The sequence below is a fragment of the Pseudophryne corroboree genome, chromosome 8, assembly GCF_028390025.1.
Source record: "Pseudophryne corroboree isolate aPseCor3 chromosome 8, aPseCor3.hap2, whole genome shotgun sequence".
NCBI classification, from domain to species: domain Eukaryota; kingdom Metazoa; phylum Chordata; class Amphibia; order Anura; family Myobatrachidae; genus Pseudophryne; species Pseudophryne corroboree.
This window is the reverse complement of record NC_086451.1, coordinates 27474755-27499701: the sequence shown is the minus strand read 5'-3', so window position 1 is coordinate 27499701 and position 24947 is coordinate 27474755. Positions and strand designations below refer to the sequence as shown.

The following is a 24947-nucleotide window of genomic DNA, read 5'->3' as shown; positions in this document are numbered from 1 at the left end:
TGGGGGTTCCTGGTCAGTGACTAGGAGACGGGTATTCAAAGGCACCTAGCTTTCTTGACCACAGTCTCTTCACATCTAGGGCCAGATGACGCCGGTTGACGCCCAAGTTCAGCGGCCGTGCAGGATGCTTTTTTAAAGGGGTAATCACTTACAAGGCAAAATGCCGTTGTAAGTGATTGCCCTTTTGAAAAAAAAAAGTCAGAGTTCGGCCGGCATCTGAACACGGGCGTGATTACATCCAGCCCCTAGATGTACACAGCCTTTGGCTTAGCGGCTGTTGTGGAACTACAAATTACAGCGTGGCCTACCGGCAATGGCTGAGTAAGCCTGCTGTAAGTGTTTCTACGGTACCTACCAGGACAGCAGTCTTGTAGGGAGCAGATCTGAACTTCCTCCTTATGTCCAGGACAGTCCCCCTTCCCTATACACACCCGATTCCGGCTCTGAATTCCTTCCAGGCATGAGACGGTGCACGGACTCCATTCACTCCACTGTGACCATTCCGCCTCACTGTGGAAGGCGAGGAATATTATTCTTGGAGATTCAGCTTATAACCACAGATAGAGAGACCCGGGAGAGGGGGGTGATAAAGAGACCCGGGGAGAGGGGGTGATAGAGAGACCTGGGTAGAGGGGGTGATAGAGATAGACCCAGGGAGAGGGGGTGATAGAGAGACCCGGGGAGAGGGGGTGATAGAGACACCTGGGGAGAGAGGGTGATAGAGAGAACCGGGGAGAGGGGGGTGATAGAGAGACCTGGGGAGAGGGGGTGATAGAGAGACCCGGGGAGAGGGAGTGATAGAGAGACCTGGGGGGAGGGGGTGATAGAGAGAGACCTGGGGGGAGGGGGTGATAGAGAGAACCGGGGAGAGGGGGTGATAGAGAGACCCCGGGGAGAGGGGGGTGATAGACATAGACCCGGAGAGAGGGGGTAATAGAGAGACCTGGGGAGAGGGGGTGATAGAGAGACACGGGGAGAGGGGGTGGTAGAAAGACCCGGGGAGAGGGGGTAATAGCAAGACCTGGGGAGAGGGGTGATAGAGAGACCCGGGGAGAAAGGGTGGTAGTGAGACCCGGGGAGAGGGGGTGATAGAGAGACCAGGGGTAAGAGGGTGATAGAGAGACCCGGGGAGAGGGAGTTATACAGAAACCCGGGGAGAGGGGGTGATAGAGAGACCCGGGGAAAGGGTGAAAGAGAGATTCGGGGAGAGAGGGTGATAGAGAGTACCGGGGAGAGGGAGTGACAGAGAGACCGGGGAGAGGGGGTGATAGAGAGACCCGGGGAGAGGGGGTGATAGAGAGACCCGGGGAGAGGAAGAATAGAGAGACCCCGTGGAGAGGTAGTGACAGAGAACCCGAAGAGAGAGAGTGATAGAGAGACCCGGGGAGAGGGTATGATAGAGAGAATCAGGGAGAGAGGGTGATAGAGAGACCTGTAGAGAGGTGGTGACAGAGAGACCCCGGGTAGAGGTGGTGACAGAGAGACCCCGGAGAGAGGGGGTGTTAGAGAGACCTGGGGAAAGGGGGTGATAGAAAGACCCGGGGAGAAGAGGTGACAGAGAGTCCCTGGGAGAGGGGGTGATAGAGAGACCCAGGGAGAGGGGGTGATAGAGAGACCCGGGGAGAGGGGATGATAGAGAGACCTGGGGAGAAGGGGTGATAGTGAGACCAGGGGAGAGGGGGTGATAGAGAGACCTGGGGAGAAGGGGTGATAGTGAGACCAGGGGAGAGGGGGTGATAGAGAGACCTCAGGGAGAGAGGGTGATAGAGAGAGACCCGGGAAGAGGGGGTGATATAGAGACTCGGGGAGAGAGGGTCATAGAGAGAGACCCGGGGATAGGAGTTGATAGAGAGACTCGGGGAGAGGGGGTGATAGAGAGACCCAGGGAGAGGGGGTGAGAGAGAGACCCAGGGGGAGGGAGTGAGAGAGAGATCCAGGGAGAGGGGGTGAGAGAGAGACCCAGGGAGAGGGGGTGAGAGAGAGGCCCGGGGAGAAGGGGTGACAGAGAGACCCGGGGAGAGGGGGTGACAGAGAGACCCGAGGAGAAGGGGTGACAGAGAGAGTCTCGGGGAGAAAAGATGATAGAGAGACCCCGGTGGGAGGGCGGTGATAGAGAGACCCGGGGAAAGGGGGTGATAGAGAGACCTGGGGAGAGGGGGGTGACAGAGAGACTTGGGGAGTGGGGGTGACAGACAGAGACTCGGGGAGAAGGGGTGATAGAGAGACCCGGAGAGAGGGGGTGACAGAGAGAGAGACTCAGGGATAAAGGGTGATAGAGAAACCCAGAGAGAGGGAGTGATAGAGAAACCTTGGGAGAGGGGGTGATAGAAAGACCGGGGAGAGGGTGATAGAGAGTCCCGGGGAGAGGGAGTGATAGAGAGACCCGGAGAGAGGGGGTGATAGAGAGACCCCGGAAGAGGGGGTGATAGAGAGACCCCGGGGAGAGGGGGTGATAGAGAGACCCCGGGGAGAGGGGGTGATTGAGAGACCCGGGGAAAGGGGGTGATAGAGAGACCCGGGGGAAAGGGGGTGATAGAGAGACCCGGGGAGAGGGGGTGACAGAGAGACCCGGGGAGAGGGGGTTGACAGAAAGAGACCCGGGGAGAGGGGGGTGATAGAGAGGTCCCGGGGAGAGGGGGTGATAGAGAGACCTCAGGGAGAGAGGGTGACAGAGAGAGACCTGGGGAGAGTGGGTGAGAGAGAGAACTAGTGAGAGGGGGTGATAGAGAGACCTGGGGAGAAAGGGTGATAGAGAGGAGGCCCGGGGAGAAGGGGTGACAGAGAGACCCGGGGAGAGGGGGGTGACAGAGAGACCTGAGGAGAAGGGGTGACAGAGAGAGTATCGGGGAGAAGGGGTGATAGAGAGACCCAGAGAGAGGGGGTGACAGAGAGAGACTCTGGGATAAAGGGTGATAGAGATACCCGGAGAGAGGGAGTGATAGAAAAACCTGGGGAGAGGGGGTGATAGAAAGACCGGGGAGAGGGTGATACAGAGTCTGGGGGAGAGGGAGTGATAGAGAGACCCGGAGAGAGGGGGTGAGTAGAGAGACCCGGGGAGAGGGGGTGACAGAGAGACCCGGGGAGAGGGGGTGACAGAGAGACCTGGGGAGAGGGGGGTAACAGAGAGACCCGGGGGAGAGGGGGTAACAGAGAGAGACCTGGGGAGAGGGGGTGATAGAGAGACCCGGGGAGAGGGGGGTGATAGAGAGACCCGGGGAGAGGGGGTGACAGAGAGACCTGGAGAGAGGGGGTGACAGAGAGACCCGGGGAGAGGGGGGTGACAAAAGAGACCCGGGGAGAGGGGGTGACAGAGAGAGACCTGGGGAGAGGGGGTGATAGAGAGTCCAGGGGAGAGGGGGTGATAGAGAGACCTCAGGGAAAGAGGGTGATAGAAAGAGACCTGGGGAGAGGGGGGTGAGAGAGAGAACCGGTGAGAGGGGGTGACAGAGAGACCTGGGGAGAAAGGGTGATAGAGAGAGACCCGGGGAGAAGGAGGATGGAGAGACCCGGGGAGAGGGGGTGATAGAGAGACCCAGGGAGAGGGGGTGAGAGAGAGACCCGGGGAGATGGAGTGAGAGAGAGACCTGGGGAGAGGAAGTGATAGAGAGACCCGGGGTAGAGGGGAGTGATAGAGAGACCCGGGGGAGAGGGGCTGATATAGAGACCTCGGGGAGAGAGGGTGAAAGAGAGAGACCCGGGGTATAGGAGTTGATAGAGAGACCAGGGGAGAGGGGGTGATAGAGAGTCCCAGGGAGAGGGGGTGATAGAGAGACCTCAGGGAGAGAGGGTGATAGAGAGAGACCTGGGGAGAGTGGGTGAGAGAGAGAACCGGTGAGAGGGGGTGATAGAGAGACCTGGGGAGAAAGGGTGATAGAGAGAGCCCCGGGGAGAAAAAGGATGGAGAGACCCGGGGTGAGGGGTTGATAAAGAGACCCAGGGAGAGGGGTGAGAGAGAGACCAGGGAGAGGGAGTGAGAGAGAGAACCAGGGAGTGGGAGTGAGAGAGAGACCAAGGGAGAGGGGGTGAGAGAGAGACCCAGAGAAAGGGGGGTTCTAGATAGACTGAGGAGAGCGTCTGATCCGGAAGAAAGGTTGATAGAGAGACCCGGGAAGAGGGGGTGATATAGAGACCCGGGAGAGGGGATGATAGAGAGACCCCAGGGGAAGGGTGTGATAGAGAGACCAGGGAAAGGGGGTGATAGAGAGACCCGGGGAGAGGAGGTGATAGAGTGACCCGGGGAGAGGGGGTGATAGAGAGACCCGGGGAGAGGAGGTGATAGAGAGACCCGGTGAGGGGGTGACAGAGAGACCCGGGGAGAGGGACTGATAGAGAGACCTCGGGGAGAGGGGGGTGATAGAGAGACCTGGGGAGAGGGGGTGATAGAGAGTCCCGGGGAGAGGGGGTGATAGAGAGACCTCAGGGAGAGAGAGGGTGACAGAGAGAGACCTGGGGAGAGTGGGTGAGAGAGAACCGGTGAGAGGGGGTGATAGAGATACCTGAGGAGAAAGGGTGATAGAGAGAGAACCGGGGAGAAGGAGGATGGAGAGACCCGGGGAGAGGGGGGTGATGGAGAGACCCGGGGAGAGGGGCTGATAGAGAGACCAGGGGTGAGGGTGTGATAGAGAGACCCGGGGAGAGGGAGTGATAGAGAAACCCGGAGAGAGGGGGTGATAGAGAAACCCCGGGGAGAGGGTGAAAAAGAGATTCGGGGAGAGGGACCCCAGGGGAGAGGGGGTGACCGAGAGTACCGGGGAGAGGGAGTGACAGAGAGACTGGGGAGAGGGGGTGATAGAGAGACCCGAGGAGAGGGGGGTGATAGAGAGACCCGGGGAGAGGGGTGACAGAGAGACCTGGGGAGAGGGGGTGATAGAGAGACCCGGGGAGAGGGGGTGATAGAGAGACCTCGGGAGAGGGAGTGATAGAGATCCGGGAGAGGGAGAATAGAGAGACCCCGTGGAGAGGTGGTGACAGAGAGAACCCGAAGAGAGAGGATGATAGAGAGACCCGGGGAGAGGGGGTGATATAGATACTCAGGGAGAGGGGGTGATAGAGAGGACCCCGGGGAGAGGGAGAATAGAGAGACCCCGTGGAGAGGTGGTGACAGAGAGAACCCGAAGAGAGAGGGTGATAGAGAGACCCGGGGAGAGGGGGTGATATAGAGACTCAGGGAGAGGGGGTGATAGAGAGACATGGGGAGAGGTGGTGACAGAGAGACCCCGGGTAAAGGTGGTGACAGAGAGACCATGGGTAGAGGGGCTGACAGAGAGACCCCGGAGAGAGGGGGGTGATAGTGAGACCCGGGGAGGGGTGATAGAAAGACTTGGGGAGAAGAGGTGACAGAGAGACCCTGGGAGAGGGGGTGATAGAGAGATCCGGGGAGAGGGGGGTGACAGAGAGACCGGGGAGAGGGGGTGATAGAAAGACCCAGGGAGAGGGGGTGATAGAGAAACCTGGGGAGAGGGGGTGATAGTGAGACCAGGGAGAGGGGGGTGATAGAGAGACCCTGGGGAGAGGGGGTGACAGAGAGACCCGGGGAGAAGGGGGGTGATATAGATACCCAGGGAGAGGGGGGTGATAGAGAAACCTGGGGAGAGGGAGTGATAGAGAGACCCGGGGAGAGGGGGTGAAGAGAAAGTCCTGGGAGAAAGGGTGATAGAGAGTTCCGGGGAGAAGGGGAGATAGAGAGACCTGGGGAGAAGGGGAGATAGAGAGACTCGGGGAAGAGAGGGTGACAGAGAGAGACCCGGGGATAGAGTTGATAGAGAGACCCGGGGAGAGGGGGTGAGAGAGAGACCCAGGGAGAGGGGGTGATAGAGAGACCCAGGGAGAGGGGGGTGATAGAGAGACCGAGGGAGAGGGGGGTGATAGAGAGACCTGGGCAGAGCGGGAAATAGATAAACCCGGTAAGAGGGGGTGATAGAGAGACCCGGGGAGAGGGGGTGATATAGAGACATGGGGAGAGGGGATGATAGAGAGACCCCAGGGGGAGGGCATGATAAAGAGACCAGGGGAGAGTGGGTGATAGAGAACCCCAAGGACAGGGAGTGATAGAGAGACCCGGGGAGAGGGGGTGACAGAGAGAGACTCAGAGAGAAGGGGTGATAGAGAGACCCGGAGAGAGGGGGGTGACAGAGAGAGACTCGGGGATAAAGGGTGATAGAGAAACCCGGAGAGAGGAAGTGATAGAGAGACCCCGGGGAGAGGGGGTGATAGAGAGACCCGGGGAGAGAGGGTGATAGAGAGACCCGGGGAGAGGGGGGTGACAGAAAGACCTGGGGAGAGGGGTTGACAGAGACACCCGGGGGAGAGGGGGGTGACAGAAAGAGACCCGGGGAGAGGGGGTGACAGAGTGAGACCTGGGGAGAGGGGGTGATAGAGAGTCCCGGGGAGAGGGGGTGACAGAAAGAGACCCGGGGAGAGGGGGTGACAGAGAGAGACCTGGGGAGAGTGGGTGAGAGAGAGAATCGGTGAGAGGGGGTAATAGAGAGACCTGGGGAGAAAGGGTGATAGAGAGAAACCCGGGGAGAAGGAGGATGGAGAGACCTGGGGAGAGGGGGTGATAGAGAGACCCAGGGAGAGGGGGTGACAGAGAGACCCCTGGGAGATGGAGTGAGAGAGAGACCTGGGGAGAGGGAGTGATAGAGAGACCCGGGGAAGGGAGTGATAGAGAGACCCGGGGAGAGGGGCTGATAGAGAGACCTCGGGGAGAGAGGGTGAAAGAGAGAGACCCGGGTATAGGAGTTGATAGAGAGACCCGGGGAGAGGGGGTGATAGAGAGACCAGGGAGAGGGAGTAAGAGAGAGACCCAGGGAGTGGGGGTGAGAGAGAGACCAAGGGAGAGGGGGTGAGAGAGAGACCAAGAGAAAGGGGGGTGCTAGAGAGACCTGGGGAGAGCGGCTGATAGATAGATTCGGGAACAAAGGTTGAGAGAGAGACTCGGGGAGAGGGGTGATAGACAGAAACCCGGGGAGAGGGTACGGTAGAGAGACCCGGGGAGAATGGGGTGGTAGAGAGACCCGGGGAGAAGGAGGATAGAGAGAACAGGGGAGAGGGGGTGAGAGAGAGACCCAGGGAGAGGGGGTGAGAGAGAGACCCAGGGAGAGGGAGTGAGAGAGAGACCCAGGTAGAGGGGGTGATAGAAAGACCTAGGGAGAGGAGGGTGATAAAGAGACCTCGGGGAGAGGGAGTGATAGAGAGATACGGGGAGAGGGGTGATAGAGAGACCCGAGAATAGGAGTTGATAGAGAGACCCGGGGAGAGGGGGGTGATAGAGAGACCTCGGGGAGAGGGGGTGATAGAGAGACCCGGGGAGAGGGAATGAGAGAGAGACCCAGGGAGAAGGGGTGATAGAGAGGCCCGGGGAGAGGGAGTGAGAGAGAGAGACGCAGGGAGAGGGGGTGTTAGAAAGGCCCGGGGAGAGGGGGTGACAGAGAGACCCGGGGAAAGGAGGTGACAGAGAGAGACTCTGGGAGAAGGGGTGATAGAGAGACCCGGAGAGAGGGGATGACAGAGTGAGACCCGGGGAGAGGGGTTGATAGAAATACTTCAGGGTGAGAGGATGATAGAGAGACCCAGGGAGATGGGGTGATGGCGAGACCCGGGGAGAGGGGGTGATAGAGATAACCAGGGAGAGGGGTTGATAGAGAGAGACCCGGGGAGAGGTTGTGGTAGAGAAACCCGGGGAGAGGGGGTGGTAGAGAGACCCTGGGAGAATGAGGATAGAGAGAACCGGGGGAGAGGGGGAGATAGAGAGACCCAGGGAGAGGGGGTGAGAGGGAGACCCAGGGAGAGGGAGTGAGACAGAGACCCAGGTAGAGGGGGGTGATAGAGAGATCCGGGGAGAGGGGGTGATAGAGAGAACCGGGGAGAGGGGGTGAAAGGGAGACCCAGGGAGAGGGAATGAGAGAGAGACCCAGGGAGAGGGGGTGTTAGAGAGGCCCGGGGAGAGGGAGTAAGAGAGAGACCCAGGGAGAGGGGGTGTTAGAGAGGCCCGGGGGGAGAGGGTGAAAGAGAGACCCAGGGAGATGGTGTGAGAGAGAAACCTGGGGAGAGGGAGTGATAGAGAGACCCGGGGAGAGGGAGTGATAGAGAGACCTGGGGAGAGGGGCTGATAGAGAGACCTCGGGGAGAGAGGGTGAAAGAGAGAGACCCGGGTATAGGAGTTGATAGAGAGACCCGGGGAGAGAGGGGGTGATAGAGAGACCCAGGGAGCGGGGGTGAGAGAGAGACCAGGGAGAGGGAGTGAGAGAGAGACCCAGGGAGTGGGGGTGAGAGAGAGACCCAGAGAAAGGGGGGTGCTAGAGAGACCTGGGGAGAGCGGCTGATAGATAGATCCGGGAAGAGGGGATGATAGAGAGACCCCGGGGAGAGGGCGTGATAGAGAGACCAGGGGAGAGGGGGTGATAGAGATCCCCGGGGACAGGGGGTGATAGAGAGACCTGGGGAGAGGGGGTGATAGGGAGACCCAGGGAGAGGGGGTGACAGAGAGACCTGGAGAGATGGGGTGACAGTGTGAGACCCGGGGAGAGGGGTTGATAGAAAGACCTTGGGGTGAGAGGATGATAAAGAGACCCGGGGAGAGGGGGTGATGGAGAGACCCGGGAAGAGGGGGTGATAGAGATACCCGGGGAGAGGGTGTGATAGAGAGACTCGGGAAGAGGGGGTGATAGAGAGACCCGAGGAGAGGGTGTGGTAGAGAGACCCGGGGAGAGGGGGTGGTAGAGAGACCCGAGGAGAAGGAGGATAGAGAGAACAGGGGAGAGGGGGTGAGAGAGAGACCCAGGGAGAGGGGGTGAGAGGGAGACCCAGGGAGAGGGAGTGAGAGAGAGACCCAGGTAGAGGGGGTGATAGAAAGACCTAGGGAGAGGAGGGTGATAAAGAGACCTCGGGGAGAGGGAGTGATAGAGAGATACGGGGAGAGGGGTGATAGAGAGACCTCGGGGAGAGGGGGTGATAGAGAGACCCGGGGAGAGGGAATGAGAGAGAGACCCAGAGAGAAGGGGTGATAGAGAGGCCCGGGGAGAGGGAGTGAGAGAGAGAGACGCAGGGAGAGGGGGTGTTAGAAAGGCCCGGGGAGAGGGGGTGACAGAGAGACCGGGGGAAAGGGGGTGACAGAGAGAGACTCTGGGAGAAGGGGTGATAGAGAGACCCGGAGAGAGGGGATGACAGAGTGAGACCCGGGGAGAGGGGTTGATAGAAATACTTCAGGGTGAGAGGATGATAGAGAGACCCAGGGAGAGGGGGTGATGGCGAGACCCGGGGAGAGGGGGTGATAGAGATAACCAGGGAGAGGGGTTGATAGAGAGAGACCCGGGGAGAGGTTGTGGTAGAGAAACCCGGGGAGAGGGGGTGGTAGAGAGACCCTGGGAGAATGAGGATAGAGAGAACCGGGGAGAGGGGGAGATAGAGAGACCCAGGGAGAGGGGGTGAGAGGGAGACCCAGGGAGAGGGAGTGAGACAGAGACCCAGGTAGAGGGGGTGATAGAGAGACCTGGCGATAGGAGTTGATAGAGAGACCTCGGGGAGAGGGGGTGAAAGGGAGACCCAGGGAGAGGGAATGAGAGAGAGACCCAGGGAGAGGGGGTGTTAGAGAGGCCCGGGGAGAGGGAGTAAGAGAGAGACCCAGGGAGAGGGGGTGTTAGAGAGGCCCGGGGGGAGAGGGTGAAAGAGAGACCCAGGGAGATGGTGTGAGAGAGAAACCTGGGGAGAGGGAGTGATAGAGAGACCCGGGGAGAGGGAGTGATAGAGAGACCTGGGGAGAGGGGCTGATAGAGAGACCTCGGGGAGAGAGGGTGAAAGAGAGAGACCCGGGTATAGGAGTTGATAGAGAGACCCGGGGAGAGAGGGGGTGAGAGAGAGACCAGGGGGAGGGAGTGAGAGAGAGACCCAGGGAGTGGGGGTGAGAGAGAGACCCAGAGAAAGGGGGGTGCTAGAGAGACCTGGGGAGAGCGGCTGATAGATAGATCCGGGAAGAGGGGATGATAGAGAGACCCCGGGGAGAGGGCGTGATAGAGAGACCAGTGGAGATGGAGTGATAGAGAGACCCGGGGACAGGGGGTGATAGAGAGACCCGGGGAGAGGGGGTGATATAGAGACACGGGGAGAGGGGATGATAGAGAGACCCCGGGGAGAGGGCGTGATAGAGAGACCAGGGGAGAGGGGGTGATAGAGATCCCCGGGGACAGGGGGTGATAGAGAGACCTGGGGAGAGGGGGTGATAGAGAGACCCAGGGAGAGGGGGTGACAGAGAGACCTGGAGAGAGGGGGTGACAGTGTGAGACCCGAGGAGAGAGGTTGATAGAAAGACCTTGGGGTGAGAGGATGATAGAGAGACCCGGGGAGAGGGGGTGATGGAGAGACCCGGGAAGAGGGGTTGACAGAGACACCCGGGGGAGAGGGGGTGACAGAAAGAGACCCGGGGAGAGGGGGTGACAGAAAGAGACCTGGGGAGAGGGGGTGATAGAGAGTCCCGGGGAGAGGGGGTGACAGAAAGAGACCCGGGGAGAGGGGGTGACAGAGAGAGACCTGGGGAGAGTGGGTGAGAGAGAGAATCGGTGAGAGGGGGTAATAGAGAGACCTGGGGAGAAAGGGTGATAGAGAGAAACCCGGGGAGAAGGAGGATGGAGAGACCTGGGGAGAGGGGGTGATAGAGAGACCCAGGGAGAGGGGGTGACAGAGAGACCCCTGGGAGATGGAGTGAGAGAGAGACCTGGGGAGAGGGAGTGATAGAGAGACCCGGGGAAGGGAGTGATAGAGAGACCCGGGGAGAGGGGCTGATAGAGAGACCTCGGGGAGAGAGGGTGAAAGAGAGAGACCCGGGTATAGGAGTTGATAGAGAGACCCGGGGAGAGGGGGTGATAGAGAGACCAGGGAGAGGGAGTGAGAGAGACCCAGGGAGTGGGGGTGAGAGAGAGACCAAGGGAGAGGGGGTGAGAGAGAGACCAAGAGAAAGGGGGTGAGAGAGAGACCAAGAGAAAGGGGGGTGCTAGAGAGACCTGGGGAGAGCGGCTGATAGATAGATTCGGGAACAAAGGTTGAGAGAGAGACTCGGGGAGAGGGGTGATAGACAGAAACCCGGGGAGAGGGTACGGTAGAGAGACCCGGGGAGAATGGGGTGGTAGAGAGACCCGGGGAGAAGGAGGATAGAGAGAACAGGGGAGAGGGGGTGACAGAGAGACCTGGAGAGATGGGGTGACAGTGTGAGACCCGGGGAGAGGGGTTGATAGAAAGACCTTGGGGTGAGAGGATGATAGAGAGACCCGGGGAGAGGGGGTGATGGAGAGACCCGGGAAGAGGGGGTGATAGAGATACCCGGGGAGAGGGTGTGATAGAGAGACTCGGGGAGAGGGGGTGATAGAGAGACCCGAGGAGAGGGTGTGGTAGAGAGACCCGGGGAGAGGGGGTGGTAGAGAGACCCGAGGAGAAGGAGGATAGAGAGAACAGGGGAGAGGGGGTGAGAGAGACCCAGGGAGAGGGGGTGAGAGGGAGACCCAGGGAGAGGGAGTGAGAGAGAGACCCAGGTAGAGGGGGTGATAGAAAGACCTAGGGAGAGGAGGGTGATAAAGAGACCTCGGGGAGAGGGAGTGATAGAGAGATACGGGGAGAGGGGTGATAGAGAGACCCGAGAATAAGAGTTGATAGAGAGACCTCGGGGAGAGGGGGTGATAGAGAGACCCGGGGAGAGGGGGTGATAGAGAGACCCGGGGAGAGGGAATGAGAGAGAGACCCAGGGAGAAGGGGTGATAGAGAGGCCCGGGGAGAGGGAGTGAGAGAGAGAGACGCAGGGAGAGGGGGTGTTAGAAAGGCCCGGGAAAGAGGGGGTGACAGAGAGACCCGGGGAAAGGGGGTGACAGAGAGACTCTGGGAGAAGGGGTGATAGAGAGACCCGGAGAGAGGGGATGACAGAGTGAGACCCGGGGAGAGGGGTTGATAGAAATACTTCAGGGTGAGAGGATGATAGAGAGACCCAGGGAGAGGGGGTGATGGCGAGACCCGGGGAGAGGGGGTGATAGAGATAACCAGGGAGAGGGGTTGATAGAGAGAGACCCGGGGAGAGGTTGTGGTAGAGAAACCCGGGGAGAGGGGGTGGTAGAGAGACCCTGGGAGAATGAGGATAGAGAGAACCGGGGAGAGGGGGAGATAGAGAGACCCAGGGAGAGGGGGTGAGAGGGAGACCCAGGGAGAGGGGGTGAGAGGGAGACCCAGGGAGAGGGAGTGAGACAGAGACCCAGGTAGAGGGGGTGATAGAGAGATCCGGGGAGAGGGGTGATAGAGAGAACCGGGGAGAGGGGTGATAGAGAGACCTGGCGATAGGAGTTGATAGAGAGACCTCGGGGAGAGGGGGTGAAAGAGAGACCCAGGGAGAGGGAATGAGAGAGAGACCCAGGGAGAGGGGGTGTTAGAGAGGCCCGGGGAGAGGGAGTAAGAGAGAGACCCAGGGAGAGGGGGCGTTAGAGAGGCCCGGGGGGAGAGGGTGAAAGAGAGACCCAGGGAGATGGTGTGAGAGAGAAACCTGGGGAGAGGGAGTGATAGAGAGACCCGGGGAGAGGGAGTGATAGAGAGACCTGGGTAGAGGGGCTGATAGAGAGACCTCGGGGAGAGAGGGTGAAGAGAGAGACCCGGGTATAGGAGTTGATAGAGAGACCCGGGGAGAGAGGGGGTGATAGAGAGACCCAGGGAGAGGGGGTGAGAGAGAGACCAGGGAGAGGGAGTGAGAGAGAGACCCAGGGAGTGGGGGTGAGAGAGAGACCCAGAGAAAGGGGGGTGCTAGAGAGACCTGGGGAGAGCGGCTGATAGATAGATCCGGGAAGAGGGGATGATAGAGAGACCCCGGGGAGAGGGCGTGATAGAGAGACCAGTGGAGATGGAGTGATAGAGAGACCCGGGGACAGGGGGTGATAGAGAGACCTGGGGAGAGGGGGTGATAGAGAGACCCGGGGAGAGGGGGTGATATAGAGACACGGGGAGAGGGGATGATAGAGAGACCCCGGGGAGAGGGCGTGATAGAGAGACCAGGGGAGAGGGGGTGATAGAGATCCCCGGGGACAGGGGGTGATAGAGAGACCTCGGGGAGAGGGGGTGATAGAGAGACCCGGGGAGAGGGGGTGATAGAGAGACCCGGGGAGAGGGAATGAGAGAGAGACCCAGGGAGAAGGGGTGATAGAGAGGCCCGGGGAGATGGAGTGAGAGAGAGAGACGCAGGGAGAGGGAGTGATAGAGAGACCCGGGGAAGGGAGTGATAGAGAGACCCGGGGAGAGGGGCTGATAGAGAGACCTCGGGGAGAGAGGGTGAAAGAGAGAGACCCGGGTATAGGAGTTGATAGAGAGACCCGGGGAGAGGGGGTGATAGAGAGACCCGGGAGAGGGAGTGAGAGAGAGACCCAGGGAGTGGGGGTGAGAGAGAGACCAAGGGAGAGGGGGTGAGAGAGAGACCAAGAGAAAGGGGGGTGATAGAGAGACCTGGGGAGAGGGGGTGATAGAGAGACCCGGGGAGAGGGGGTGACAGAGAGACCTGGAGAGAGGGGGTGACAGTGTGAGACCCGGGGAGAGGGGTTGATAGAAAGACCTTGGGGTGAGAGGATGATAGAGAGACCCGGGGAGAGGGGGTGATGGAGAGACCCGGGAAGAGGGGGTGATAGAGATACCCGGGGAAAGGGTGTGATAGAGAGACTCGGGGAGAGGGGGTGATAGAGAGACCCGAGGAGAGGGTGTGGTAGAGAGACCCGGGGAGAGGGGGTGGTAGAGAGACCCGAGGAGAAGGAGGATAGAGAGAACCAGGGAGAGGGGGGAGATAGAGAAACCCAGGAAGAGGGGGTGAGAGAGAGAGACCTAGGTATAGGAGTTGATAGAGAGATCCGGTGAGAGGGGGTGATAGAGAGACCTCGGGGAGAGGGGGTGATAGAGACACCCGGGGAGAGGGAATGAGAGACCCAGGGAGAGGGGGTGTTAGAGAGGCCCGGGGAGAGGGAGTGAGAGAGAGACCCAGGTAGAGGGGGTGATAGAGAGACCCGGGGAGAGGGATTGATAGAGAGACCCGGGGAGAGGGGGTGATAGAGAGACCTCGGGGAGAGGGAGTTATAGAGAGACCTCAGGGAGAGGGGGTGAAAGAGAGTGCGAGAGAGATCCAGGGAGAGGGAGTGAGAAAGAGACCTGGGGAGATGGAGTGATAGAGAACCGGGGATAGGAGTTGATAGAGAGACCCAGGGTGAGGGGGGTGATAGAGAGACCCAGGGAGAGGAGGGTGATAAAGAGACCTCGGGGAGAGGGAGTGATAGAGAGATCCGGGGAGAGGGGTGATAGAGAGACCCGGGGATAGGAGTTGATAGAGAGACCCGGGGAGAGGGGGTGATAGAGAGATACGGAGAGAGGGAATGAGAGAGAGACCAAGGGAGAGGGGGGTGTTAGTGAGGCACGTGGAGAGGGGGTGGTAGAGAGACCGGGGGAGAAGGAGGATAGAGAGAACCGGGGAGAGGGGGAGATAGAGAGACCCAGGGAGAGGGGGAGAAAGAGATACCTAGGGAAAGGGAGTGAGAGAGAGACCCATGTAGAGGGGGTGATAGAGAAACCCGGGGAGAGGGAATGAGAGAGAGACCCGGGGAGAGGGTGTGGTAGAGAGACCCGGGGAGAAGGAGGATAGAGAGAACCAGGGAGAGGGGGTGAGAGAGAGACCCAGTGAGAGGGAGTGAGAGAGAGACCCAGTGAGAGAGGGTGAGAGACCCAGGGAGAGGGGTTGAGAGAGAGACCCAGGGAGAGGGGGGTCATAGAGAGACCTGGGGAGAGCAGGTGATAGATAGACCCGGGGAGAGGGAGTGATAGAGAGACCTCGGGTGAGAGGGTGATAGAAAAACCCAGGGAGAGGGGGTGATAGAGAGACACCGGGGAGAGGGGGTGATAGAGAGACTCAGGGAGAGGGGGTGAGTGAGAGACCCAGGGAGAGGGAGTGAGAGAGAGACCCAGGGAGAGGGGGTGATAGAGAGACCCAGGGAGAGGGGGTAATAGAGAGACCTCGGGGAGAGGGGGTGATAGAGAGACCTCGGGAGAGGGAGTGATAGAGAGACCTTGGGGAGAGGGGGTGATAGAGAGACTCAGGGAGAGGGGGTGAGTGAGAGACCCAGGGAGAGGGAGTGAGAGAGAGACCCAGGGAGAGGGGGTGATAGAGAGACCCAGGGAGAGGGGGTAATAGAGAGACCTCGGGGAGAGGGGGTGATAGAGAGACCTCGGGAGAGGGAGTGATAGAGAGATCCGGGGAGAGGGGTGATAAAGAGACCCGGAGATAGGAGTTGATAGAGAGACCCAGGGAGAGGGGGTGATAGATAGACCCCGGGGAGAGGGCGTGATAGAGAGACCCAGGGAGAGGGGGTGAGAGAGAGACCCAGGGAGAGGGAGTGAGAGAGAGACCCAGGGAGAGTGGGTGATAGAGCGGCCCGGGGAGAGGAGTTGATAGAGAGACCAGGGGAGTGGGGGTGATAGAGAGACCCGGGGAGAGGGGGTGATAGAGAGACCCGGGGAGAGGGCGTGATAGAGAGACCCGGGGAGAGGGCGTGATAGAGAGACCAGGGGAAAGGGGGTGATAGAGAGCCCCGGGGACAGGAGTGATAGAGAGACCCGGGGAGAGGGGGTGATAGAGAGACCTCGGGAGAGGGAGTGATAGAAAGATCTGGGGAGAGGGGGGTGATAGAGAGATCTCGGGGAGAGGAGGTGATAGAGAGACCCAGGGAGAGGGAGTGAGAGAGAGACCCAGTGAGAAAGGGTGATAGAGAGGCCCGGGGAGAGGGAGTGATGGAGAAACCCGGGGAGAGGGGGTGATAGAGAGTCCCGGGGAGAGGGAGTGATAGAGAGACCCGGGGAGAGGGGGTGATAGAGAGACCCGGGAGAGGGAGCGATATAGAGATCCGGGGAGAGGGGGTGATAGAGAGACCCGGGTAGAGGGGGTGATAGAGAGACCCGGGAGAGGGAGTGATAGAGAGATCCCGGGAGAGAGAGTGATAGAGAAACCCGGGGAGAGGGGGTGATAGAGAGACCCGGGGAGAGGGAGTGATAGAGAGACCTCAGGTAGAGGGGGTGATAGAGAGACCTCGGGGAGAGGTGGTGATAGAGAGACCCGGGGAGAGGGGGTGATAGAGAACCTCAGGGAGAGGCGGTGATAGAGAGACCTCGGGGAGAGGGGGTGGTAGAGAGACCCGGGGAGAGGGAGTGATAGAGAGACCTCAGGGAGAGGCGGTGATAGAGAGACCTCGGGGAGAGGGGGTGGTAGAGAGACCTCGGGGAGAGGTGGTGATAGAGAGACCCGGGGAGAGGGGGTGATAGAGACACCTCGGGGAGAGGAGGTGATAGAGAGACCCGGGGAGAGGCGTGATAGAGAGACCTCGGGGAGAGGGGGTGATAGAGAGACCCGGGGAGAGGGGGTGATAGAGAGACCCGGAGAGAGGGAGTGATAGAGAGACCTCGGGGAGAGGGAGTGATAGAGAGACCTCGGGGAGAGGCGGTGATAGAGAGACCTCGGGGAGAGGGGGTGATAGAGAGACCCGGGGAGAGGGAGTGATAGAGAGACCTCGGGGAGAGGGGGTGATAGAAAGACCTCGGGGAGAGGGGGTGATAGAGAGACCTCGGGGAGAGGGGGTGATAGAGAGACCTCGGGGAGAGGCGTGATAGAGAGACCTCGGGGAGAGGGGGTGATAGAGAGATCCCGGGAGAGAGAGTGATAGAGAAACCCGGGGAGAGGGGGTGATAGAGAGACCCGGGGAGAGGGAGTGATAGAGAGACCTCAGGGAGAGGGGTTGATAGAGAGACCTCGGGTAGAGGGGGTGATAGAGAGACCCGGGGAGAGGCGGTGATAGAGAGACCTCGGGGAGAGGGGGTGATAGAGAGACCTCGGGGAGAGGGGGTGATAGAGAGACCCGGGGAGAGGGGGTGATAGAGAGACCCGGGGAGAGGGGGGTGATATAGAGACCTCAGGGAGAGGGGGTGGTAGAGAGACCCGGGGAGAGGGGGTGATAGAGAGACCTCGGGGAGAGGGGGTGATAGAGAGACCCGGGGAGAGGGGGTGATAGAAAGACCTCGGGGAGAGGGGGTGATAGAGAGACCCGGGGAGAGGCGGTGATAGAGAGACCTCGGGGAGAGGGGGTGATAGAGAGACATGTGCTGCACATACGTCTGGACCTGAATCAGGACTATACAGAGCACAATTTTCAGGGTCATACATGCATCTAGTGAATGTCAGTGATCTGGGCACACGTCTCTCACCGGCAGGCTTGGCAGGCAGAGTTTCCATCCTTCTTGTAACCATAGTTGATATTCAAGCAACAATCTTCATCGGACACTCCGTCACCAAGGTACCTCTCACACTCTCCACTCACACTGTTGACCTGGCTGTAGCACTGCACCGCGTCTGACCCTATGGAGATTAGAGAAGATCTGATTTAAAACTTTTTGTTTTATGTTATCAAGCTTTTGATGTCAGAACAACTGTTTTGAGACAACATATCTGTACGTTTCTTACTGAGCGCTGCCATATTTCTGTGAAAATCTGCTGCCCTGTAAGCAGTAGTGTAATGTAAAGGGCGGCTGCAGTTCAGTGATTTTTTTCAGGATATGAGCAATCCTACATCCACCGAAGATGTGTTGTTAGTTCTCCAAGATGTTTGGAACAACCTCCCTGCTGGGTTCCTTCAAAAACTGTGTGCAAGTGTACCTAGAAGAATTGTTGCTGTTTTGAAGGCAAAGGTTGGTCACACCAAATAATGATATGATTTAGTTCTCTCTTCTGTTCATTCACTTTGCATTTTGCTAATAACATATTAACAATTCTAATTTTGAAAGCCATCTTACTTTGCAGCATTTCCCCCCCACCTGCCTAAAACTTTTGCACAGTACTGTATGTGACTGTACATATGTACGTGTATGACTATGTATGTGGCACTATGGGGTAAATTTACTAAGGTGGGAGGTTTTTTTTAGAACTGGTGATGTTGCCCCACAGCAACCAATCATATTCTACTTAACATTTATCTAGCTGCTTCTAGATATAATAATAGATAGAATCTAATTGGTTGCTATGGGCAACTTCACCAGTTATGAGAAAAAACTCCAACCTGGGCAAATTTACTCCTATGTACGTACGTACGTACGTACGTACGTACGTACGTACGTACGTGTATCGGTGTGTAACAGTACATATAAGTGTGTGTGGCTGTACGTATGTGTATATGTGTGCAGAGGCGTCACCGGGTGTGGTGACACCCGGTGCGCACCCCTGATCTCCTGCCGCGGCAAAAAGGGGGTGTGCCTTACAGACTATGGGGTAAATTTACTAAGGTGGGAGTTTTTTTTTAGAACTGGTGATGTTGCCCCACAGCAACCAATCATATTCTACTTAACATTTATCTAGCTGCTTCTAGATATAATAATAGATAGAATCTTATTGGTTGCTATGGGCAACTTCACCAGTTATGAGAAAAAGCTCCAACCTGGGCAAATTTACCCCTATGTACGTAGTACTACGTACGTGTATCGGTGTGTAACAGTACATATAAGTGTGTGTGGCTGTACGTATGTGTATATGTGTGCAGAGGCGTCACCGGGTGTGGTGACACCCGGTGCGCACCCCTGATCTCCTGCCGCGGCAAAAAGGGGGTGTGCCTTACAGACAGGGGGCGTGGCTTCACGGGGATCCTGAAATCGTCACTCTGGGGGCATCTCCGGAGATGCTGGGCACGCCCCCAGAGACGTACGTGTATCGGTGTGTAACAGTACATATAAGTGTGTGTGGCTGTACGTATGTGTATATGTGTGCAGAGGCGTCACCGGGTGTGGTGACACCCGGTGCGCACCCCTGATCTCCTGCCGCGGCAAAAAGGGGGTGTGCCTTACAGACAGGGGGCGTGGCTTCACGGGGATCCTGAAATCGTCACTCTGGGGGCATCTCCGGAGATGCTGGGCACGCCCCCAGAGACGTACGTGTATCGGTGTGTAACAGTACATATAAGTGTGTGTGGCTGTACGTATGTGTATATGTGTGCAGAGGCGTCACCGGGTGTGGTGACACCCGGTGCGCACCCCTGATCTCCTGCCGCGGCAAAAAGGGGGTGTGCCTTACAGACAGGGGGCGTGGCTTCACGGGGATCCTGAAATCGTCACTCTGGGGGCATCTCCGGAGATGCTGGGCACGCCCCCAGAGACGGTCTCCGTGCGCTGTCGGCTCCTCTGCTATGACAAGAGCCGGGTGCTGTAGCAGAATTTCACACTGCAGCACCTGGCTCCTGTCACTGCGGAGGAGCCGCACACGCCTTGTGACGCCACTATATGTGTGTGCTGCAGTGTCCCACGGGGAGGATAGTTAGGGAGGGAGCGCTCTTCTTCCCCCCCTCCCTACCTATTTGCATGAGGCAAGGTCAAGCCTAGCAGCAGAAGGGATGTACACACCCTGCGTAACATAAAATGGGGGTGGGGCCACGCCCCTTTTCATGTACGCTCTTAAGGTTTGCACACAATAACCTGATACCTGCCTCCCAAATGTTTCAGTGTTATGTGCCCCGGGCCTACCAAAGCCTAAATCATACATGCTGACATCCTGGTTGCTCTCTCCGGGAGAGAGCAGCCAGGTCGGCTCAGCAGGGGGGCGGGGCGGGGTTATGACACGGATAGGGGGCGGGCGGAGGCAAAACAGGGGCGGGTGGAGGCGGAACAGGGGAGGGGTTATCGCGGCACTTCATTTAAGCCATGCCTCCTGCTATGTAATTACCGGCATTATACAGCAGGGGGCGTTACTATGATGACGCGATTCTGCAAGAATCGCATCATCGACTGCCCGGACCGCCCACTTTACTCACTAAGTGGGCTGCCCCTAAAAAATCGGGAGACTTGCCTGCTCTTCCGGGGGGGAGGGGGGGGGGGGGGGGCAGGAGGGTCACCCGATTTTCGTGAGCCTCCCGCCCATTCCGGGAGAGTAGGCAGGTATGGCCTAAATCCAGCACTGGGTACACTGGTGAGGCATCACAAACACACCAATCTACTGCATATTTTCCCCTCAGATCGCTCTCAATTACCTCATTCTGTTCCCACAGCTGTGCATGTGCCAAAGTAAAGTGATTGCGTTACGCCCCAAAGTGGGCTCCAAAATATTAATAATATATATTTTTTAGATTATAATAATTGCGAGCTGCGTAGAGATGAACGCACGCGTGTCATTTGCACAAAGCAGGGCTGGTGTGCTCTGGTAGTGATGGCAGCTATGACACCAAACATACAGACAGGGCCGGTCTGGCCGCAGGGGTGGTCTTCAGTATGCTGAATGTCCAGTATACCGGCGCCGGAATCCCGACACCCGGCATACCGACAGGTATTCTCCCTCGTGGGGGTCCACGACCCCCCTGGAGGGAGAATAAAACAGCGTGGCGTGCGTAGCGCGCCACCGTGCCTGCAAGGGGCTGATTTGCGCTCACCACACTGTCGGTATGCCGGCGGTCGGGCTCCCCGGCGCCGGTATGCTGGTCGCCGGGAGCCTGGCCGCCGGCAAACCATACTACACCCTGGCCGCAGAGGTGCGAACAACTTTGCATACGGGCGACTATACATGTTTACCTCCATGCACGCAATGCATGGGGTGACCACAGCCGGCGTGCGTTCATCTCAGTATTGGGACCCCCGATTGTTTACAGCACACTGAAAATAGGTGATGTGCACCGGACATTTTTCGGGTTTTGTGTTTTGGTTTTGGATTCGGTTCCACGGCCGTGTTTTGGATTCGGACACGTTTTGGCAAAACCTCACCGAAAATTTTTTGTCGGATTCGGGTGTGTTTTGGATTCGGGTGTTTTTAGTCCTACAATTTGCACCGAGGTGGCTGGATGGCTAAGGTAAGCGACACAAGTGGCCGACACAAACACCTGGCCCATCTAGGAGTGGCACTGCAGTGTCAAGACAGGATGGCACTTCAAAAAAATTGTCCCCAAACAGCACATGATGCAAAGAAAAAAAGAGGCGCACCAAGGTCGCTGTGTGACTAAGCTAAGCGACACAAGTGGCCGACACAAACACCTGGTCCATCTAGGAGTGGCACTGCAGTGTCAAGACAGGATGGCACTTCAAAAAAATTGTCCCCAAACAGCACATGATGCAAAGAAAAAAAGAGGCACACCAAGGTCGCTGTGTGACTAAGCTAAGCGACACAAGTGGCCGACACAAACACCTGGCCCATCTAGGAGTGGCACTGCAGTGTCAAGACAGGATGGCACTTCAAAAAAATTGTCCCCAAATAGCACATGATGCAAAGAAAAAAAGAGGCGCACCAAGGTCGCTGTGTGACTAAGTTAAGCGACACAAGTGGCCGACACAAACACCTGGCCCATCTAGGAGTGGCACTGCAGTGTCAAGACAGGATGGCACTTCAAAAAAATTGTCCCCAAACAGCACATGATGCAAAGAAAAAAAGAGGCGCACCAAGGTCGCTGTGTGACTAAGCTAAGCGACACAAGTGGCCGACACAAACACCTGGCCCATCTAGGAGTGGCACTGCAGTGTCAAGACAGGATGGCACTTCAAAAAAATTGTCCCCAAACAGCACATGATGCAAAGAAAGAAAGAGGCGCACCAAGGTCGCTGTGTGACTAAGCTAAGCGACACAAGTGGCCGACACAAACACCTGGCCCATCTAGGAGTGGCACTGCAGTGTCAAGACAGGATGGCACTTCAAAAAAATTGTCCCCAAACAGCACATGATGCAAAGAAAAAAAGAGGCGCACCAAGGTCGCTGTGTGACTAAGCTAAGCGACACAAGTGGCCGACACAAACACCTGGCCCATCTAGGAGTGGCACTGCAGTGTCAAGACAGGATGGCACTTCAAAAAAATTGTCCCCAAATAGCACATGATGCAAAGAAAAAAAGAGGCGCACCAAGGTCGCTGTGTGACTAAGTTAAGCGACACAAGTGGCCGACACAAACACCTGGCCCATCTAGGAGTGGCACTGCAGTGTCAAGACAGGATGGCACTTCAAAAAAATTGTCCCCAAACAGCACATGATGCAAAGAAAAAAAGAGGCGCACCAAGGTCGCTGTGTGACTAAGCTAAGCGACACAAGTGGCCGACACAAACACCTGGCCCATCTAGGAGTGGCACTGCAGTGTCAAGACAGGATGGCACTTCAAAAAAATTGTCCCCAAACAGCACATGATGCAAAGAAAGAAAGAGGCGCACCAAGGTCGCTGTGTGACTAAGCTAAGCGACACAAGTGGCCGACACAAACACCTGGCCCATCTAGGAGTGGCACTGCAGTGTCAAGACAGGATGGCACTTCAAAAAAATTGTCCCCAAACAGCACATGATGCAAAGAAAAAAAGAGGCGCACCAAGGTCGCTGTGTGACTAAGCTAAGCGACACAAGTGGCCGACACAAACACCTGGCCCATCTAGGAGTGGCACTGCAGTGTCAAGACAGGATGGCACTTCAAAAAAATTGTCCCCAAACAGCACATGATGCAAAGAAAAAAAGAGGCGCACCACAGGTATAGAATGTAGATGGATAGTATACTTAATGACGACACAGAGGTAGGCACAGCAGTGGCCTTCCGTATCGTACTGCTATATATAGTATACTGGTGGTCACTGTGTCAGCAAACTGCAAAACTAAAATGCACCACAAGTATAGAATGTAGATGGATAGTATACTTAATGACGACACAGAGGTAGGCACAGCAGTGGCCTTCCGTATCGTACTGCTATATATAGTATGTTGGTGGTCACTGTGTCAGCAAACTGCAAAACTAAAATGCACCACAGGTATAGAATGTAGATGGATAGTATACTTAATGACGACACAGAGGTAGGCACAGCAGTGGCCTTCCATATCATACTGCTATATATAGTATACTGGTGGTCACTGTGTCAGCAAACTGCAAAACTAAAATGCACCACAAGTATAGAATGTAGATGGATAGTATACTTAATGACGACACAGAGGTAGGTACAGCAGTGGCCTTCCGTATCGTACTGCTATATATAGTATGTTGGTGGTCACTGTGTCAGCAAACGGCAAAACTAAAATGCACCACAGGTATAGAATGTAGATGGATAGTATACTTAATGACGACACAGAGGTAGGCACAGCAGTGGCCTTCCGTATCGTACTGCTATATATAGTATGTTGGTGGTCACTGTGTCAGCAAACTGCAAAACTAAAATGCACCACAGGTATAGAATGTAGATGGATAGTATACTTAATGACGACACAGAGGTAGGTACAGCAGTGGCCTTCCGTATCGTACTGCTATATATAGTATGTTGGTGGTCACTGTGTCAGCAAACTGCAAAACTAAAATGCACCACAGGTATAGAATGTAGATGGATAGTATACTTAATGACGACACAGAGGTAGGCACAGCAGTGGCCTTCCGTATCTTACTGCTATATATAGTATACTGGTGGTCACTGTGTCAGCAAACTGCAAAACTAAAATGCACCACAGGTATAGAATGTAGATGGATAGTATACTTAATGACGACACAGAGGTAGGCACAGCAGTGGCCTTCCGTATCGTACTGCTATATATAGTATACTGGTGGTCACTGGTCAGCAAAACTCTGCACTGTACTCCTCCTATATAATATTAATTATACTGGTGGTCCCCAGTCCCCACAATAAAGCAGCACACTGAGCACAGATATGGAGTGTTTTTTAGGCAGACAACGTATACTGGTGGTCACTGTCAGCAAAACTCTGCACTGTACTCCTGCTATATAATACAGCTGCTCCCCAGTCCCCACAATTAAGCAGTGTGAGCACTCAGCACAGATATATTATGCAGCACACTGAGCACAGATATGGTATGGAGCGTTTTTTTCAGGCAGAGAACGGATAAAACTGGTGGTCACTTATCAGCAAAACTCTGCACTGTACTCCTCCTAACAGCTGCTCCCAAGTCCTCCCCACAATTAAGCAATAAAGCAATCAAGTTCAACAATAAACGGAGAGGACGCCAGCCACGTCCTCTCCCTATCATCTCCAATGCACGAGTGAAAATGGCGGCGACGCGCGGCTGCTTATATAGAATCCGAATCTCGCGAGAATCCGACAGCGGGATGATGACGTTCGGGCGCGCTCGGGTTAGCCGAGCAAGGCGGGAAGGTTCGAACCTGCCTCGGACCCGTGTAAAATGGGTGAAGTTCGGGGGGTTCGGTTTCCGAGAAACCGAACCCGCTCATCACTACTGAAAATACAACGCGGGGTCGGGGGGAATAACGCCACAGATCGGTAATAAAGGGGGGCTTTACTTGATTATGTTTCGACTTCTTTAGAGAAAACCGGCCAACTGTCCATAGAGAACACTGGTCTGGAGCAAAACTTAGGGACATTTATTAAGCAGTGATAAGAGCGGAGAAGTGAGCCAGTGGAGATGTTGACCAATCAACCAATCAGCAGCTCTGTATCATTTTATAGTATGCAAACTATAGATGTTACTTCAGTGCTGATTGGTTGCCATGGGCAACTTCTCCACTGGCTCACTTCTCCGCTCTTATCACTGCTTAGTAAATGTCCCCCTATATTCATCATTAATATTATATGAATGCCGTTTAATGCTACACTGTAGAGATGAACAGTTATGTTTTAGTGTAGAATTAAGAATCATTTGAAGGAATATAAAAATAACTCACCTGGAAGCTGAAGGCCAAGCAGCGCCCCAAAAGCAATCTTTACGAGCAAGAGGACAGGAACCATGGTGGGTGTACAGGTATGGAGGTTACCACACGCAGATTCTCCTATAGGCGCTGTGCGAAGGTCTGTGTTGTATCTCCCCCTATAATGTCTGCATTACACAAGCTCTCCCGTCCTGTGTGTGTAACTCTGTACATCGGCCACATATAAGAGACCCTCCACCCCTTCTTCCTACTTGTTTACACAGCCGATGAGGCTGATAGCTGCCAGATCAATGTCTCATCTACAGAGAAGAGGGTGGACC

At 56.5% G+C, this 24947-nt stretch overlaps 1 protein-coding gene across 1 annotated transcript in view; it reads right to left on the bottom strand.

Annotated features, from left to right (window-relative positions):
• Nucleotides 1–24947, bottom strand: part of LOC134948251 (properdin-like) — a 44775-nt gene extending 19828 nt beyond the window's left edge. The window contains exons 1-3 of the mRNA XM_063936120.1: nt 24643–24947; nt 17242–17392; nt 356–510 (exon numbers count right to left, since the gene is read on the bottom strand). Of these exons, the coding sequence (XP_063792190.1) occupies nt 356–510; nt 17242–17392; nt 24643–24706 (370 nt within the window). The 5' untranslated portion in view covers nt 24707–24947. The remainder of the gene's footprint in view (nt 1–355; nt 511–17241; nt 17393–24642) is intronic.